We start from the raw sequence: 17,645 nt of genomic DNA, 5'->3' as shown, positions 1-17,645 counted from the left end.
CCTACTAAATTCCACGAAGATGCATAAGCAGTTCCAAAACATGTAAAAAAAAAAAAAAAAAGATTAAAAAATTTAAACAATCTTATGAGCTACTAAAGCTGTATTTACTGGAAATACACTCAACTAGAACTTTTTGCAGGAAAACGTCACTAAATGGAAAACAAACTCCAATAATACTGTCATCATAAAAAGGCTGAATATAGTTGTTTGAATTCTTATACAATTATATTTATTAAAATTGACTTCCTAAAAATGTCAAGTGCTAAACACAATGTACTGAGTTACATTTTTAGAGCAGAATTAATTTAATGATTTTTTTAAATTGTACTTTACACACGTGTAATTCGGACAATGCGTAACATTTCCATGAAAAATTGCTTCATATCATTAGAACAACAACATATTCAAACTAAGACCAATTCTGACTGATTAATTATTAATATTTATTAGTCCCCTACAGGTTTTCACCGGAGGGGACTATAGCTTTCCTCTGCGTCTGACAGTCCGTCCATCTGTCTGTCTGTCCCACTTCAGTTTTCCATACTTTTTTTCTTTATGTACTTGAGGAATAATATGAAATTTGCTGAACAGCTTCAAAATGTCAAACTACAGATCAAGATTACACTTTTGTAGCGTCTGGTTGACATATTTTCGAGAATTTTTTAATGTTCGGGTTCGATATTCTGCATAACAGTGCATTGTTTTTACAATTTCCACAAACCGGTAGGGGACGTGTATTGCTTATGCAATACTCTCAGAATGCTTGTTTCCTGTGTATTAATTTGCTTCTTGTGTTTAATGATTAGCAGCGTTCACGACCGCTGGTAGACTGCAAGCCCAGAGGCTTCTACACCTCTAGAAATTAAGCCCCGCCCTCACCTGAGATTTACCACCCGGTAAAAATGTGTGGCCTTTAAGGACAGTCAAATGGTATAAACATTATTATGTTCCCCCACCCATAACTACTATTTAGACTCATGCATCTATAAAAGTTATCTAACAGTTTCTTGTTATTCGACAGAATGATAAGGGTTTTTTTCTGTTTACTTTTTTGATCATCAGTTTAAAATTTGTGATTATACACAGAGAAAACTGTTTTATAAACTACCGGGATTTACTATAATCTCTCAATCTTTGCAGTGTGGAAAACAGTAAACAAACAAAAAAATGGATGTACGTGCTTTAGCATATTAAAAACCATGTCAAGAAAAGATCGAAAAAGAGTTAATCCCATTGAAGAGTCAAGGAAATGGAGTGAAAAGAATATTGATCCACCAGGATTAACCGATTTAATAGAAGTTTATTTGAGAACAAAGGTAAGGAAAAATTTTTGAATTGCCCTAAATTAAACTTCTGAATTTTGTTTGGAGACCAATCTAGTTGGTATTATTCCTCTATTGTGAGTTAAATATTTCATGAATCCTACAATTACTTTTGCGTGCTTCATGGTTATCAACAGGTATTACTCCATATTATCAATAAATTCTGCTATATGGCCCGCTGATAGCTGCACAAATATATATACATTAAATTTAAAACCAAGGAACTTCATTTTCCAAGGAAGTACATGTAATATTGAATAAAAAATTCAGTTGACTAGTGACTACTGTGGATTCATCATTGTTGAAGAACATTTTCGGTATTAAAAATTTTCACAGAAGATGTTCCTAAATTAGTTTAAATAGTCCAAAACCATGTGGAACTTTTTGTGTGCAATAAATATACAATTTTTGCATGGGTGGAACTGTAGCTCTACGGTCTGTCAACCTGAATTTCACGTGGAGCTATACTGTTCTGCAAAAATACAAAAATTTTCTTTTGTACAAATTCTTTGACATGATATCAGTGCAATTCATCTAATAGTATATACATGTACATATGACAATAACATATAAATTGAAATCAACAATTTCTTTATAATTTCCATGTAGCTTCCTGAACGCTTATATTATGTATTATAGGCAGAGGAGTCAGAACAACTGGCCGCAGAAATGCAGGCGACTTTTTGTTAGTGTATACAGGAAAGGTTATAACAACGAAGGAAGGTGAGAACTTGGAAGAAGGGCTCTCATCTGGCTACAGATTTTGTTTACAGAGATTTGTGGTAAGTGTCTAGATTCTCATGAAATACTTTTTTGTTTTCTTACGTATCTAAATATATGGATATTGGTTTAATGCCAGGCCATGGCTTAATCAAGTATAGCTAAACATATTTGGCTGGTTTTATGGTGGTAATCAAGGGTTTTTAGCAGTTGGAAAATTCAACATTCAAAGATTTTAGAAAAGTGAACACCTTTATTTGTATGGACTAAATAATGTTGTCACAGAGATTGCTGTCATTTCTCTTATGGTAATTAATTTAAAACATATTTTTCCATCACTGAATCTCACAAAGACAAATGAATCTATTTACAACTTTTTTTTACATCATCCCAGAGGGAAGTCAAATTACATACTTTATTCCTGTGCACTGTTTGAATCCTAAATAAAAATCCCCTATCTGTTATACTACTCTGGCTCCAATTGATGACTATCTCAGATCATTAGCTTCAGTTAATCTATATATTGATAAACTAGTTCCATTTCTACATCACTCTAACTCTATAAAAATCTTAAAGGGCCTAAAGAAAAAATAGGTTTGTTTCCGCTTTCCCAACCGACCCTGAAAAATACTGCTATCTCAAAACTTTTTTTTTGCCATTTTTCAGTGAGGGTGTTAAATTTTCGTTTTTTTTTTTCAGATCATCAATTTTTTAAAAATTTAGTCAGAGAAACGTTTGGACAAGTCTGTTTATTACATCAACGTTGAAAAAACGCTTGAAATTAAAAATGGCAGGACATTCTGCAAACAATAGCACCCATGCAAGGCTGCAATTATCAAAAGCTAACTCATAAAACTTTACCACTCTAGACGTTAATTTGCTTCATTCTTAATTACCCTAACATGTACAGCTTGAATTGTCTGAATAACGCATTCTAAAATCACTATAATAATTACAACTAATACACTAAAATTTACTCCTCATCACATACATGAAAAAACATCACAACTACTAGTATACAACAGTCTGCATAATATTATAATATTAATGAGAGTGTTGTGTTGTGCAGTACTATATGCTTATATATAATAACCAGGAATTATTTTTATTTCTTTGATTTAAACAAAGGCTCTATCCAACTTTTTACTAAAGAAAATGAGTTCTTGTAGTATTATAAACATATATTTTGGTATGAATCTTTTATTAATGGAAGCAATTAATTTAACTCGATCATTTATAGTGTTGATGCATCAGAAGAAGATGGTAGATTGGGAAGGCTTGTGAACCATGGGAGCAAGAAAGAGATCAACTGCAAAATGAAATTAATAGGGGAAGTGCTATGTCTTTTTGGAACCAGGTATTTACAAAATAATTTTGCCTGTTTACCGTGTACTATAGGCTTACTGGTACTGATTTAATTATCATGATTAGGCCAACATTTTTTTTATTTTTAAGTTTATGAACCCAAAAGTTTTAAGTCCCATAGGAGGAGAAAATGAAAACAAAAAAATATTTTTTCAATACATTATCAACATTATTTTTTCATGTACATTATATAAGTTTCACTGAAAAGATTTCTTATAACTGTGGTACCCCCGGTATTTCTCAACTTGGTAAACATATTGAGTAAACATATATGGAAACAGGCTCTGTATATTGTTGAAGCACAAATTTTTGTGGGGTTGAAATTTCGTTGTTTTATAGCAAAATAATGTTTTATTAAGATTTAATTTCATCATTTTAAGAATATCTTAAATGTTAACTATCTGGTTTAAAATTCTCATCTCCCCCTTGGCAGATTTAGTGTAATTCATATAATGCCATATAGCGGTTCTTCTGAGTTATTTATTGTTCTTGAAAAAACACAGTTGTGTTTATAATGGCAACAGCAATACAGCATCACTTTAAAGTATGTCACAACAAATACCGAAAATAAATTTCTCTTCAGCTCATCCTGTAGGTGCAGGAAGTAATAGATAACTTGAGATACATGGTAAAAACTGCCAAATGTATATATCTTCCTCAAACTAATTTTTCTGGATTCGTGCAATAAAAGCAAGTATCACTTTGCGCCGCCGTTACTGTGAATAAGCTGAATAAAATGAACAATTTGATTGGATGCCCTGAAAAGTCATTATTAATAAGCAAGTTATGTTGAAGTTAGCTAAATCTGTCCAGGGGGAGATGAGAATAATGAATCCGACATTTGGCTAGCGAAGATGCTATGTCTTCCATGTTATGGTATTTTGATATCATTTCAAACTGGTCTAAAGTGGTAACAATTAAAATGTTAACAATATATCAACTCAATTTTTTTATCGGTAAATTATAGTACGTGTAGTAACATTGATGTCCATTCTAAAGGGGCATTATGTTGCATGAAATTTGATTGTATTATTTGACAAACAGTTACCAATCATAATGAATGTCTTATACAGAAATATGTTCACTAATTTTGAATTGAATTAAATCGAAATTGATCTAGAATGAACCGAATATCAAAATTAATTTTGTCGTGAATTGTAATGCATTTGTATCATGATATTTCACTCCTATTGTCCTTATACATGTTATACCCTGTCAACAAGTGTATAATGAAATGTACTTGTTTAAATAAATTAAAGTAATTGGTTACATAACTTTAGTTGACTATCAAATTTTACTATTATTCACAACAGAGATATACATGAGGGAGAAGAGCTATTATATGACTATGGACTCAAGTCTTATCCATGGAATTCTAAGGTACAGTGAAAATTTGCTTTTAAAAGTTGGATTTTGATAACTTATAGGTAAATCCTCCATCACAAGGAAGCTGGTGGCCGGCATATGCTTTAAAAATAAATAGTCAGATTTTGTATTATTCATTGAATGCAAATCAATTTATTTAGGAGAAAACAAAACCTAGTAAGTCTAGCTTAAATTGTAATATTACAGTGGTCTTTATTACTGACAACATTCCTTTTTAGCTCACCGAGACGAAGTCAAGGGGAGCTTAATTATGCTATACCCCCGGCGTCGGCGTCCGGACCTGGTTAAAGTTTTTGTTGCAGGTCCTGTATCTAAGCTATTACTTGTCCTATCTTCACCAAACTTGCATGGATGATGCATCTGGACCTACTTATGGACCTGAAAGACTTGGATGCTGAATCTGGGTCCTAAATTACAGATGCTGAAGGAGGTTAAGGTTGTTGGACCAGGTTAAAGTTTTTGTTGCAGGTGCCCTTTGATAGCAATATATAAGTCACTCCTGGTCCTAACTTCACCAAACTTGCATGGATGGTGTGTCTTATAATACTGATGCACCAGACAGGCTTGAGTGCTGAATCTGAGCTATAGGTTTCGGATGCTGGAGAAGTTAAGGTTAAGAGCTGGTTAAAGTTTTTGTTGCAGGTGCCCTCTGAAGATAATTTCTTAGTTACTACTGGTCCTTACTTCACCAAACTTGCATGGATGGTGCGTCTTATGATACTGATGCACCTGACAGGCTTGAAAGCTGAATCTGAGCCATAGGTTTCGGATGCTTGAGGAGGTTAAGGTTTTTGGAGCTGGTTAAAGTTTTTTGAGCAGGTGCCCTCTAATGTTATGTCTTAGCTACGCCTAGTCATAACTTCCACAAACTAGTGTGGATGGTGCGTCTTATTATACTGATGCACCTGAATGGCTTGAATGCTGAATCTGAGCCATAGGTTTCGGATGCTTGAGGAGGTTATGTTTTAAAAGCTGGTTAAAGTTCTTTAAACAGGTGCCCTCTGTTGATGATATCTTAGTTATTACTTGTCCTAACTTCACCAGACTTCCATGGATGGTGCGTTTTATGATACTGATGCACCTGACAGGCTTGAATGCTGAGTCTGAGCCATAGTTTCAGATGCTGGATAATGTTAAGTTTTTTTTAACAGGTCACATGTTACATAGATAATAGTACTATTTCAAACTTATATAGTTGTTTAAACTGTAATATGAAAGAATCGCAGAGGAAGCTTCAGATGCAGAGCTTGATCTATATTATCAAGGATGCTAAAAAATATATCTTAGTTATTACAGGTCCTAACTTCACCAAACTTGAATGAATGGCGTCTTATAATACAGATGCACATGATAGGCATGAATGCTGAATCTGAGCCTTAGGTTGCAGATGCTGGAGGAGGTTAAGGTTTTAATTGCTGGTGCCCTCTGATGATGATATCTTAGTTATTACTGGTCCTAACTTCACCAAACTTGCATGGGTGATGCGTCTTATGATACTGATGCACCTGACAGGCTTGAATGCTGAATCTGAGCCATAGGTTTCGGATGCTGGATGAGGTGTAGTTTTTTGGAACAGGTCACATGTGTAATAGATGATAGCTTGCATAGTTGATTTTACTATATTATAAATGAAACGCAGAGGTTGCTTCAGATGCAGAGCCTGATCTCCATTATCAACGATGTTAAAGAAATCTCCTACCTCAATTAAACCTGCTTGATAGAAAGATGAGGTTGTTATTAAATGATATAACATGATTCCTATGATTAAGTATTGTATGATATGAAACACTATTGTTTAATATGATACAAAATATTATATGTTATATTGTAAAAAGTTAATTGATACAATATAATATTGTATCAATTTTTTTGATATTTTATGATATGATATTGTATCATGATATTGTTCTGTATAGTATTGTATATTATGATACATTCTACTACAGTTATTGCCGAGATCAAAGAGATGCCGCGGACATTATTCTTCAATATACCACGAACGTCATCAGTAAATTATCAGATCAGAAATACCTATTTGTCTCGCACTGATCATGGAAGTACAACTTCAAACCGTAAAAGTTTTAAAACCATGTCAATTTCACGTGTTAGTTCCAGTCAAAACAATGTGTATTGCCTCAAATCTTTATTTTTAAGAGATCAATGCGGCTGTTCCTAGGACCTCCCTGGCACATTTTCACTGCGTGTTTTTACATAAAATATATAACGTGTAGTAGTAATAATCGTATTAAATTGCCCTTAAAATATTAGGAATGTGATTCAAAGATTTTTATTAATAAGTGAAGAGTATTAAAATCCTAAGAAAAAAGTATGTCGTCTGCATGTGATTCCTTTGATCGATACACATGTAAACATTACTAACAAAACCGTTGGGGTTACACAGAACAGCCGTCAAAATGACCTAGATCATCTCTATATAGGAGAAACGATCTGTAGAAATACTGGGCTGTTAGTAGAATAGAAATAAAGTTCTTGTTTTCGTGAATGTTGCAGGATAACCTCCTCGGCTTTTATATTTCAAAACAACATTTCTCGACCTCGGAGGTTAATCTGCAACATTCACGAAAACTCGTACTTTATTTCTTAATCCATGAATATCCAAGATCATAAAGTATGATTTTCATATAATATGATAAAGGTGGTCTCATAAAGGTGATGTCTCATAAGGGTGATGGCTCGTCTCTGTGAGCTTTGTAATCTGTGCAGATTACCTATGTTTTTATATTCTAGGATAGGAACATCTGCGTTTTTTGCAGAATTATTGGTTTTTTCGTATTGTTTTACTTTTAAATTTATTTACTAACCAGTGAGATGCCCCTAATTCAAACGAGAGGGGGATATACTGTTTTATCCATCTGGGTCTGTTTGTTCATCTGTCTGTATGTTGGTAACAAATTTCTGTCACATTCTTCTTAAATTGGCAACTATTATTTATACAGTTGCTTGAGATTTTAACACACTCATTGTATAGGCATGACATATGGTGGGAGTCGTTTTTGTACAAATTAGATGTCACTTTCCTATGAAATGACAAATGTATTCTTAGACTTGAATTTAAAATAAATTTTCATTACAGTTTTCTCAGAAATTGCTCATCGCAGATGCGAGAGATTTTAACACATGTACTCTTTGTTTAGTGGTAGGCATTCCATTTAATGGGATTCATTTTTGAGCACATCAAATGTCCACTTTCTGTTACATTATGACTGTGTTTATTTTGTATATTCACATCAGGGTGGGGTATAAATAGTGAGTATTGACTCACAGATTTCTTGTTGTTTTAGACAAACCATCTGCCCCTAAGGGACCATTCAGTGTGTCCAATCTCACTGCTTCATCTGCTGACTTGAATAGAAGCCAACAACAAAAGATAACGGTTCTCCAGTCACAGGCTATGATATTGAGTCCAGACCTAGCACCAGAGCAAGATGAAGCAAAGTGGCCAAGATGGAAGACAACACCACCAAATACTCTCCCAAAGACCTCATTGACTATCTGTTCAGGGTGTCTGCTGTTAATGAGGAGGGACAAGTCTCACCACTAGAGACCAACGAACCTGTGAGACTTAAGAGGAAGATAGGTAAGAGCCTACATATGTTGAAATGTATGCTTAAGTGTGTAAGATAATGTATGATTACTGGTTAAATATCTTTGTTTCTCTTTAGATGTTCTATCTTCAAGTCAAAGTCAAAGTGTCTAAACTTGGTCCCGATTTTGTGACACTGGATTGGAAATCACTGTCCTCAGATGGAGGCTCCAAGGTGACAGGGTATGTGGTGAAGCAGAAGAGAGGCTCTGATGGTGACTGGGAGGAGGTGGCCACTCTAAAGGCCATTGAGACGTCTTACAAGGTCCCCAAACTTGATGAAGACCAAGAGTATTTCTTTTCTATAACTGCCCTGAACCAGAACGGACAAGGAGAAACCTGTGAACTGGACACGTCTGTTGTTCCAAAGAGACCTCCAGGTAAACTTGAGCTAAAACTCATTGTTTAAGCACTTCATACACTGTATTTACAAAGCTTGGTGTATGAATAAGGCTAACCAAATGTTTGTATTTACATGATCTTTGATTAGGTCTGCCATCAAAAGCACTGGGTTTATTTTGTCTGTAACAATGCCATTTCATGAAAACGTTTTCAATACACATCATGTATTTTGAGTATTTTGATTTTTTTCTGTTGTTGAGATTTCTTTTCAAATGCATATAAAAAGTGTATTTTATGTGCATTTTCAGAAAAACCATCGCCACCAGTTGGTCCAGTCATACTCTCAGGCATTCAGAAAACCTCTTTAGTGTTAGCCTGGAAACCCAGCAAGAATGATGGCAGATCTCCTCTAACAGCTTACTATATTGAAATGAGGGACCCTAATAATGGATCCTGGTCTGCAGTCACCAAAGTGACCCCAGACATCACCAGCTACTGTTTCTTATGATTTTGTTTTAAGATTGTCTAGAAATGGTGTTTGGAACTGGAGATAAAGAAGATCCCCCAAGCAAAGAACTTAAAAAGCAAAGAGGTATTTGTCTGAATTAAAACTGAAAGTAAACAAAAAACTAAAGTATAAGCTTCTGCCATACAAAATAGCAATGCAGAGAGTAATGCATGTTTATGTATTTTTGAAGCTGGATTTTATGTCAATATGTTATTTGATTAAGGCAGTTGAACTTGTTGTGTTACTTTCAGGTTTTAAAAGAATAAGTGGAGAAAGAAAACCTAATGGACAGCAGCTGAGAAAGCAGCAGTTAAGAGGCAAATGGGCCAGTTTTTAAATCTAAGGACCCTGCCAAAAAAACATGACTGTGACCTGGCTCTTCAAAAAGAAGAGAGTTTGAAAAATGGAACATGGAAACAAGTCAAAGACTTTGTTAGAAATACAAACTTGAAGCTACTCAAACAGTAGGATTCAAAAATGAAATGAATGAAGTGTTTAGTGTAAATTGACTTGTTTCTATAATGAAAAGAAATTTTATAATATTCAGAACTAGAGACAGATCAGAAATGTAGTATATGTGCATTGATTTACTTGTTAGTTTTCTAGAGAGAGAGACAGAGGAGCTTTTGCTTTTGCTTTAAAAGTAATTTTTAGTATCTTTATAATGATTTTGAATATTCATTGTATTAAATAGTGGTTGTCTTATGAAGAAATTTTTATGACAAGTAAAATAAAGCTGTAAGCTCCTGTTAGCCTTCATGATACACATAAACCTGATAAAAGCCTTTTTATAGTGACAGACTTTGTGTCTCATGTATATCATGTTGGACTGCCTAGTGACATGAATGCTAAAAAATTGATGAAAATAATGCCAGATCTTAGCTGTTATATACATGTATTTAATGATCTTTCCATATGAAATATTTACTACATATATGTACAATATCCTTAAGGATTTAACCATTTCATGCTCTGTTTTGCATGTACATGAAGTTAAAATGAAGGTGAATTTGGAATGATAAAGATCTACAGCAAGAGCATAGTTGGCTAAGCTATTGTTAATTATGGTAAATGAATTCAGTCAATGTTATCTATTTTATATTAAGAATGAATTTGCTATGCTTAGTGTTCAATTAGCTCTTGTTGATAAAAGAAATGTAATTAAAGATGTATTTTGCCATTTAGTGTGATTTTCGTTTTGATTTCTTTTTAGGTCATTCTTTTTAAAACTAGTAAAGAAATGCATTTATTTATAATAATTTTTAGGTATAATAAAGTTTTGGGGATATAGGAATCACCTTGTCTGTCCGTCTGTCTGTGCAATCATTTAGGTCCATATCTTTCTAATGGAGGAACATTACAATTCCCCACTTCACACAAAGGTTGCTTACAACCTGAGGGTGTGTTGTGATCTTGACCAAAGGTCATTTGTGCAGGAAAGAAAATTGTATAATTTGTGTCTGGTCTTTATCTTTCTTATGGAAAAACAAGGGAAGTCCCTACTCCATAAAAAGATTGCATATGACCTGAGGGTGTGTCATGATCTTGACCCAAGGTCGTTTGTGCAAGTTGAAGGTCACTCCAAAAAATTGCATAATTCATGTCTAGGCCATATATTTTGTAATGGATAATGATTAGAAGCTGAAACTTGACACATGGATTGCCTGTGACCTGAAAATGTGTCATGACCTTGAGCTTTTGTCATTTGTGGTTCAAGGTTACTGGAAGGAAAATGGTGTATCCATTAATTAAAACTTTTTGATCAAGACGAGTAAATTCATCATTAATACATAAGGCTTTTGATACCCCGCAACTTTGGTAAATCATATTTACCGAGTTCCTTCCCATATTGAAACTGCCGTTACTATTCCATAACATTATATGATTGCCTAAAATGTCCTGCTTTTGTAACTATACCTCAGGGGTGCGTTTTACTACAGAACTAGCGACTAAGTCGTAAATCTGTTAAGTCTCACTAAATGAATCTCAACAAATGGAATTGTTACGTTAACACTCCTGTCAAACAGTTTCAATATTTTAGGTACAGTGTATTTTTTTCTGGCATTAACTTAAAAGTCTAAATAAATTTTGCATTATGTGCATTTTTAATTTTGGTCATATTTTTTAAGTTCTTTTGTTAAGCGCGGCCTTTTATATTTCTATGTAAAACAGCAAAAAAAAAAATTCCTAGCGGGGGTTATCATTTGTGAGCTTGCTCAAAGTATCGCTAATTTAACATGAAACTGTCATGCGATCAACTATATATCAATGCGTAAATTACAAGAAATTTAGAGATTACGTAATATAATTTGTATTGTTTATAGGCAGATGACGACCTACTACAGACTCTAGTCTCGTAAGTTTTGCCCCACGTTTTAATCTAAGTTAAAGGAAATCTTTTATGAAAATATATATATTTACATACATGTACATGTATTATGAAAAAAGTACTTGGGTTTACAAGATAGTGCAGATGCCCATTGGTTTAATCACAAAATGCAATTTTTAAATTTCTATTTAGATTTACTTCTATAAATTCAATTGCAAACCTCTAGGCTCTTCAGTGGATTAAAAATTGTAACAGTATTAAATATAATAACCACATTTTAATGTGCATGGTCACAGCTCGGCTGGGTAAAGAACAAATAACAATTTTTTAGGCAAAATTCTTTTTGCCTGTGTGTGTATGTGCAATGAAGTCCTCATTTGTCCGCGTGTGTATCAAATTGGCCTTATTTGACTGTGAGTATATTAAAGTCCCCATTTGACAATTTGTGTATCAATTTGAGTTCCACCCATGACTCCATGAGTGATCATAAAGTTACGCATGTTTATGTCAAACGAATTAAATCGACGCTGTCGATCAAACCGGTACTTAAAATGCATGTACATGTTGTACATGTACTTTTCCAGCACACAATAGAAAAACTATTCCGGAAAAATAAGTAAACTATAGGACCAAAAGATAAGCCATGGTTTGATTCAGCTTTGCGTAATGAAATTACATTTACAATAAGAAAAATCTTCTAAACGTCAACCCCCCCCCCCCCGTAATTTGCAAAAGAAATTAAAAGATTTTCTACACATTGAGGTTTTTAAATTCTTACTTCCATGCAGTGTAATAACGTGTTTAATGTTTAATGTTTCAAGTTTTCGTAAATATGGTTAATGAAAACAGTTACATTAATTATTCACATCCATGGAATAAATTGAAACAGCCGTGCGTTCATTTGTTTTTTATTTAAAAAGTGCAAAATCTTGTGTGCGTGTCTCTATTGGGTGCCTTGTTTACGAATTTCAACCCGTTTTGCCCTCATGAATAACATTCACGTGCACGTGATTCAACTCTATTCACATTCACGCTTTTAGCATACCTATTCCACATCGTGATCGAAAATCAAATCACGTCATGTCTCGTCAAAATCCTTTTTGTGGGTGCAGTTTGATGCATTGGACAAGGAGGACCCTATCAAATATTGGTACTGCCAGTTCAAGTCTGGAGCATGCTTAGTGAGCAGCTGTGCGCATGTTGCATAAGTACGCATGCTGCATCAGTACTGTGGTACACAGAAATTCAGAGACATGCAATTTACTTCAGAGTCAAATTATGCCCGTTAGTTTTCTGGACTGTACCTACACTGAGTTTTTTAGAAGTGATAATACTGATATTCAATTACAATTTTTTAAAACGATTTATTCCCTATACAAAGAGCGTAGTTCAATTTAGCCGCATATTTGTCGGAACACTCAGATTTTTCAAAATTATATGCTTAATAAAATAAATTCTAGAAATTCACGGAAATATAATAAGATCTAATTATCTCTTAAGAAAAAAGGGTTCTGTAAATTATGGAAAATATTGTATCCATTGTCAGGCGTTCTGTTTACATATTCGATTTGCATTTTAAGCGTACATTTTAATCCAACGAATTATTTGCCGTTAAATAATTTCAAAGACATCTCGTAAGTCAAGCAGTAAAAACAAAATCTAAATTTCTATTATACTCTGTCGGTCTCAAGCTTAAAAAAGGTGAGGTGGGTTTCAGATTGCTTTCTTTGGTATCACTTAAACACCCCTGCGAATGTTATTGTCATTCAAATTTTATACCACGTGGTTTAATTTGACCCTTTCAGTTTCGGAGTAAAAATCGTACCTCGTGTATAAAGTCTATTTCACAGTATCTAGGTTCTAGTAGTCAAATCTAAAATCTAGAGGTTTATTGATTTTAAACTTTATCTTCATTGATTGGTGAATAAAATGTGTTTTAAAAATAAATGTGACTATACACAAATTAGTTTTTGTCTGCTGTTGCAACAACTAACATGCTTAAAAAAGATCCCTCCTGAAGATTAATTTTCGATCCGCGCCTGACCTAGTAATAACATCAATAGTGAAACAGACTATACCATTTTATGCAGAATGTTCCTTGAAAATGGCTTGATATACTAAGTTTTAATGCAAAATAGACACCCATTATTTTTTTTAAAATATGCTATTGCACACCACAAGCATCAAACATGGCTATGATTTTATTAAGCAACCCAATGTTTATATTTTCAACCACTCTACACGTGTTTGAACACGAACGATAACTCTGTTCTGAATATTATCGTTTAATATAAATAACTGCTAGATGGTAAAATAAGACATACATCTTGAAAGCTTTTCCCGTTTTACCATAAATCAAAGTAGGATATGATATGAAAAACGACCAGTACTTACGTATTTTGAGAATATTATCCGAACACTTATACTTCCGCTCGAAATTTCACAGGAACTGAACAAATATCGGTGAAGTCTCGTGAACTTTAATTCGAGCACCTCTGGATTTATTACTTCCTTAGCAACGATAAAGAAAACATTCCGAACACATTCGCAGGGGCATCCGGCAAACTATCTGCGCATACATAACGTCTCGCGCTACTTTATTAACTATGCTATGTCAGCATCGTATTAATCCTTATTCGATACTTTTATAACTAAGGAACATTATTTTGATGCATTTATCTTGACATTTAAACATTTATCAATTTACACAAAACATTTATCAAGTTATACACAATGATTCAGAATTTCACTAAATGTTTATATTTCTTTCCATGCGTAAGCCGAAGCACGACCTTGCTATTTCGGACCCCCCCCCCCCCCAAAAAAAAAAAAAAACAAAAAAAAAAAAACATAAAAAATATTGGCGTTTAAAAAAGGGAAAAGATCGCAGTGTTTAGAGGATTCATTCTTTGCAAAGAAATTCGTGTATGAAAAAACATTGTAAGAAAACTATGATTTTTGTTATGTTATTATACAGCATAACATTTAAGCCGCATTATGTTCTTTAATAATTCTTTTATAAAACACTAAGTTCAAAATAAGAATAAGATTTAAAAAAACAACAACATGAATTCAAAGGAAGGAGGATCGCTCTTCTGCCTTCGACTTTCACTCTTTCTTGTATACTCGAGCTTTGCGGTCGCATCTTTGCAATATCGCAAACTCATACCCGCATGAATCACCAAAGTAAGCATTTTATTGTTTAAGTTAAGGTGGTATGGGGCACCTGGCGATATTAATGTGAATAAAAGTACATTATAATCAAAATGCTTTCATCGGTTTAGAATTTTTAAATTGTACAATATTTGCCAATACGTTTATTTTTTTGGAAAGGTAAAAATTGTAAAAGCCTCGAAGGATACGAACTCATGACGTACAGATTCGCAACCGACGCTTTAATTGATTGCGCTAAGCTGTTAGATACATACTTGTGAAAGAAAAATTATATAGAATTAAATTGAATTTTTTGTTTATTTCGATAGGAAGCACTTCGCAATATGGAGGTGTTCCATACCACCTTAAAAGAAAGATGTAAATATAACCACGCGGGTTATGTATTTTTTCTCCAATGTCGCTTCCTTCATTCCCGCGTAAATCATCAAAGACAGCATTATATTGTTTAAGTGAAAATAATAAATAAATGTTTTCTCTATTAATGCACAGCGACACAATCTATTTTGACAGCTGCGACGATTATAATAGCCGCCCCATGACCATAAACTTAATCACTGGTGAATTCCGTGCATCATTCACTGATTGGTTGCGTACCGATGATATTGAAGTGATAATAATCAGCTGCAGGCATATAGCGGGGGGGGGGGGGCAGGGGCAACAGAGATTTTTTAAGAAATATATAAATTTGAATTTGGAGGCATCTGCCCCCCCCCCCCCAAACACACACATACTTTGTAAAAAATGGTATGCATTTGGAAATGAACAAAATAAGCACTATAATGCAAGTTTGAGTAACTTTCAGACCCGATTGGCGAATTAGCTTTTTTTTGCTTGTGAATTGTGAAGTCTGCTCCCCCCCCCCCCCCCCTTCCACACAATTTAAAAAAAAACCGATGCTACGTGCCTGAGCTGTGTGTATATTTTTTACCGTAATTTAATGTGTTTTTCAGTTATGTACTCACGAAGCGATTGGTAGTGGACTTTGGTTACTAAATTTGAGACAAACTGATTCTCAGTTGGCAGTGTGTGTACGTATATTAAAGTCCTCATTTGACGGTATATGTATCAATTTGACCTCATTTGAGAGTGCATATGTATATAAGAGTTTTCATTTTGACGATGCATTCTCTAAAAAATTTACGTTCGATCTCCGTGCGTTCAGTCGAGCGTCGCTAACCGTGCGCTCTCCGTTCACAAAGCGCTCGCGCTTACCGTTCATAAGGCGTTCACCATTCGCTCACCGTGCATTCAACTTGTGTTCTCAAATCGTTCACTCAAAGTTCATTAGTCATTGTCATTCGGAACTCCAAAGTGAAAAGATCGTTCTCAGAAAAAAAAAGAAGATATGAAAACAGTTGTATGCACGCGATGAAATCAAATTGAATTAATTCAGCGAGATCATCAGAAGCTGGAGTAACTATTGTAAAAACTAAAAACTTAAACCTACTACGAATTGTGCCGATGTCATATAACATCAAAGCCTGCCTTCAAAATACGCTAAATGCACATGTATCCGGGAATTCGTTACACGATTGACGAGGTACATTGTTTTGTTTTTATCTTCATAATGCTTTATTTACATTATCATCTGCAATACAAATGAATGTAAAATGAATCAAGTTTTCCGGTATGTCCAAGATCCCAGCGTGTTGTTAATTTTTTAATAAATATGACGCAATAAAGAACACGTAAAGTAAAAAGCCTTGAAAAAGATACAATATTTTTATAATTTATATTAAAGAATGATATATGTTTAAGTATATTTTCATATACAATAATATGCAATGCAGTTTTAAGATATTTTTAATAGCTCGCAAACATATATCGGTAAATAAAATGGGGTTTTTTTCCGTGATCTTGTCTGTATTTACTTCTTTGATATAATTCAAGGCCCGATTTAAAAAATAATTCTCATAAAGAATTTAAAGTTCAATACATGTATTAAATTTATATTTTCTAATATTTAATGTATAGTCTAAAAATGTGCTTCTTTTTAAAAATTGTTCCCTCCCACGACAGGAGAGAGATAAAGAAAGAGAGAAAGGTGTACATGGAATTTAACATAAACGAACATGTATATCAATTACACTACAGTGTATCTCATTACAATTCATAAAATTTCAGTTTACATAAAATTAATCGTTTAATGATAATGCTTAAATTCAATCAATTAGTTACAGGCGAGTCCACGTACTCCAGTCAATCAAAATCAGTTGTTCATTCCACAACAAATTACCACGTGCTGTTTGAAGTACGAGAGACACTAAAAAAATACGTAGAAAATGTCGCTGTCTGCAATTTATCCACCAACATACATATATAATCAGAAGTCGATTCTCTCATGTATGTTACTTTGGTATTATCTACTGTGCATATTTCTAAATTTTTCAAAATTTGTACATGTATTTTGAACGTAAACTTCCATATAAGCAATGTTTAAATTGACCTTCAAAGGTTTTTGCATGAAAAATGGCCTTAAAAACGCAGTTTGAAAACAAAGTGCGTTGATTTCGTCCCAAATATAACGCACTTTGAAAAAAAATTTCATTGTGCTTAATTTTTTCAAAGTGCGTTGCCACAAACCAACGAACCGGAAGGAGGGGTTACACTAAGTTACATCTAAAGATGTTACTAATGCAACAACTCGTGTCGAGCAAAACTGTTGAATTTGTCTTTAAAGAATATTACTTGGAAATAATACTTGAGGAAGATGCTGCATAGAAGATGCAGCTATTTCTTTATAAGACAATACCATATACCCTGATCAGGGTTTTCAGCTGTTGGGCTACATTTCAGTAACGACACTTTATTTCTTAAATTTCATTTCATAATATGTATAATTTACTCCAATGGCTCTTATTATCCAAAGAAATGAGTTGTAAGTAAACGCATTTG

The 17,645-nt window shown here is 33.7% G+C and overlaps 2 protein-coding genes across 5 annotated transcripts in view; one reads left to right on the top strand and one right to left on the bottom strand.

Annotated features, from left to right (window-relative positions):
• Positions 1–17,645, bottom strand: part of LOC105327934 (heat shock 70 kDa protein 12B) — a 49,085-nt gene that overhangs the window by 9,605 nt on the left and 21,835 nt on the right. The window lies entirely within an intron of this gene.
• Positions 279–10,427, top strand: LOC105323526 (immunoglobulin superfamily member 22). Of its 4 annotated transcripts, none has more exons than XR_010710796.1 (9): positions 279–930; positions 1,141–1,316; positions 1,962–2,045; positions 3,283–3,399; positions 4,721–4,787; positions 8,096–8,391; positions 8,477–8,777; positions 9,048–9,331; positions 9,499–10,427. XR_010710796.1 is itself a non-coding variant. In XM_066075165.1 (5 exons), exons 4-5 carry the CDS (start codon positions 8,477–8,479, stop codon positions 9,245–9,247), a joined length of 501 nt encoding a protein of 166 aa, XP_065931237.1. In that variant the 5' UTR covers positions 3,144–3,399; positions 4,721–4,787; positions 8,096–8,391; the 3' UTR covers positions 9,248–9,336. The 4 variants fall into 4 exon arrangements, 1 of the variants encoding a protein (XP_065931237.1); XR_010710795.1 differs by having other exon boundaries at positions 1,962–2,104; XR_010710797.1 differs by lacking the exon at positions 4,721–4,787 and having other exon boundaries at positions 1,962–2,104.

This window comes from Magallana gigas, chromosome 2 (genome assembly GCF_963853765.1).
Source record: "Magallana gigas chromosome 2, xbMagGiga1.1, whole genome shotgun sequence".
NCBI classification, from domain to species: Eukaryota; Metazoa; Mollusca; class Bivalvia; order Ostreida; family Ostreidae; genus Magallana; species Magallana gigas.
This window is presented reverse-complemented; position numbering and strand designations above follow the sequence as displayed.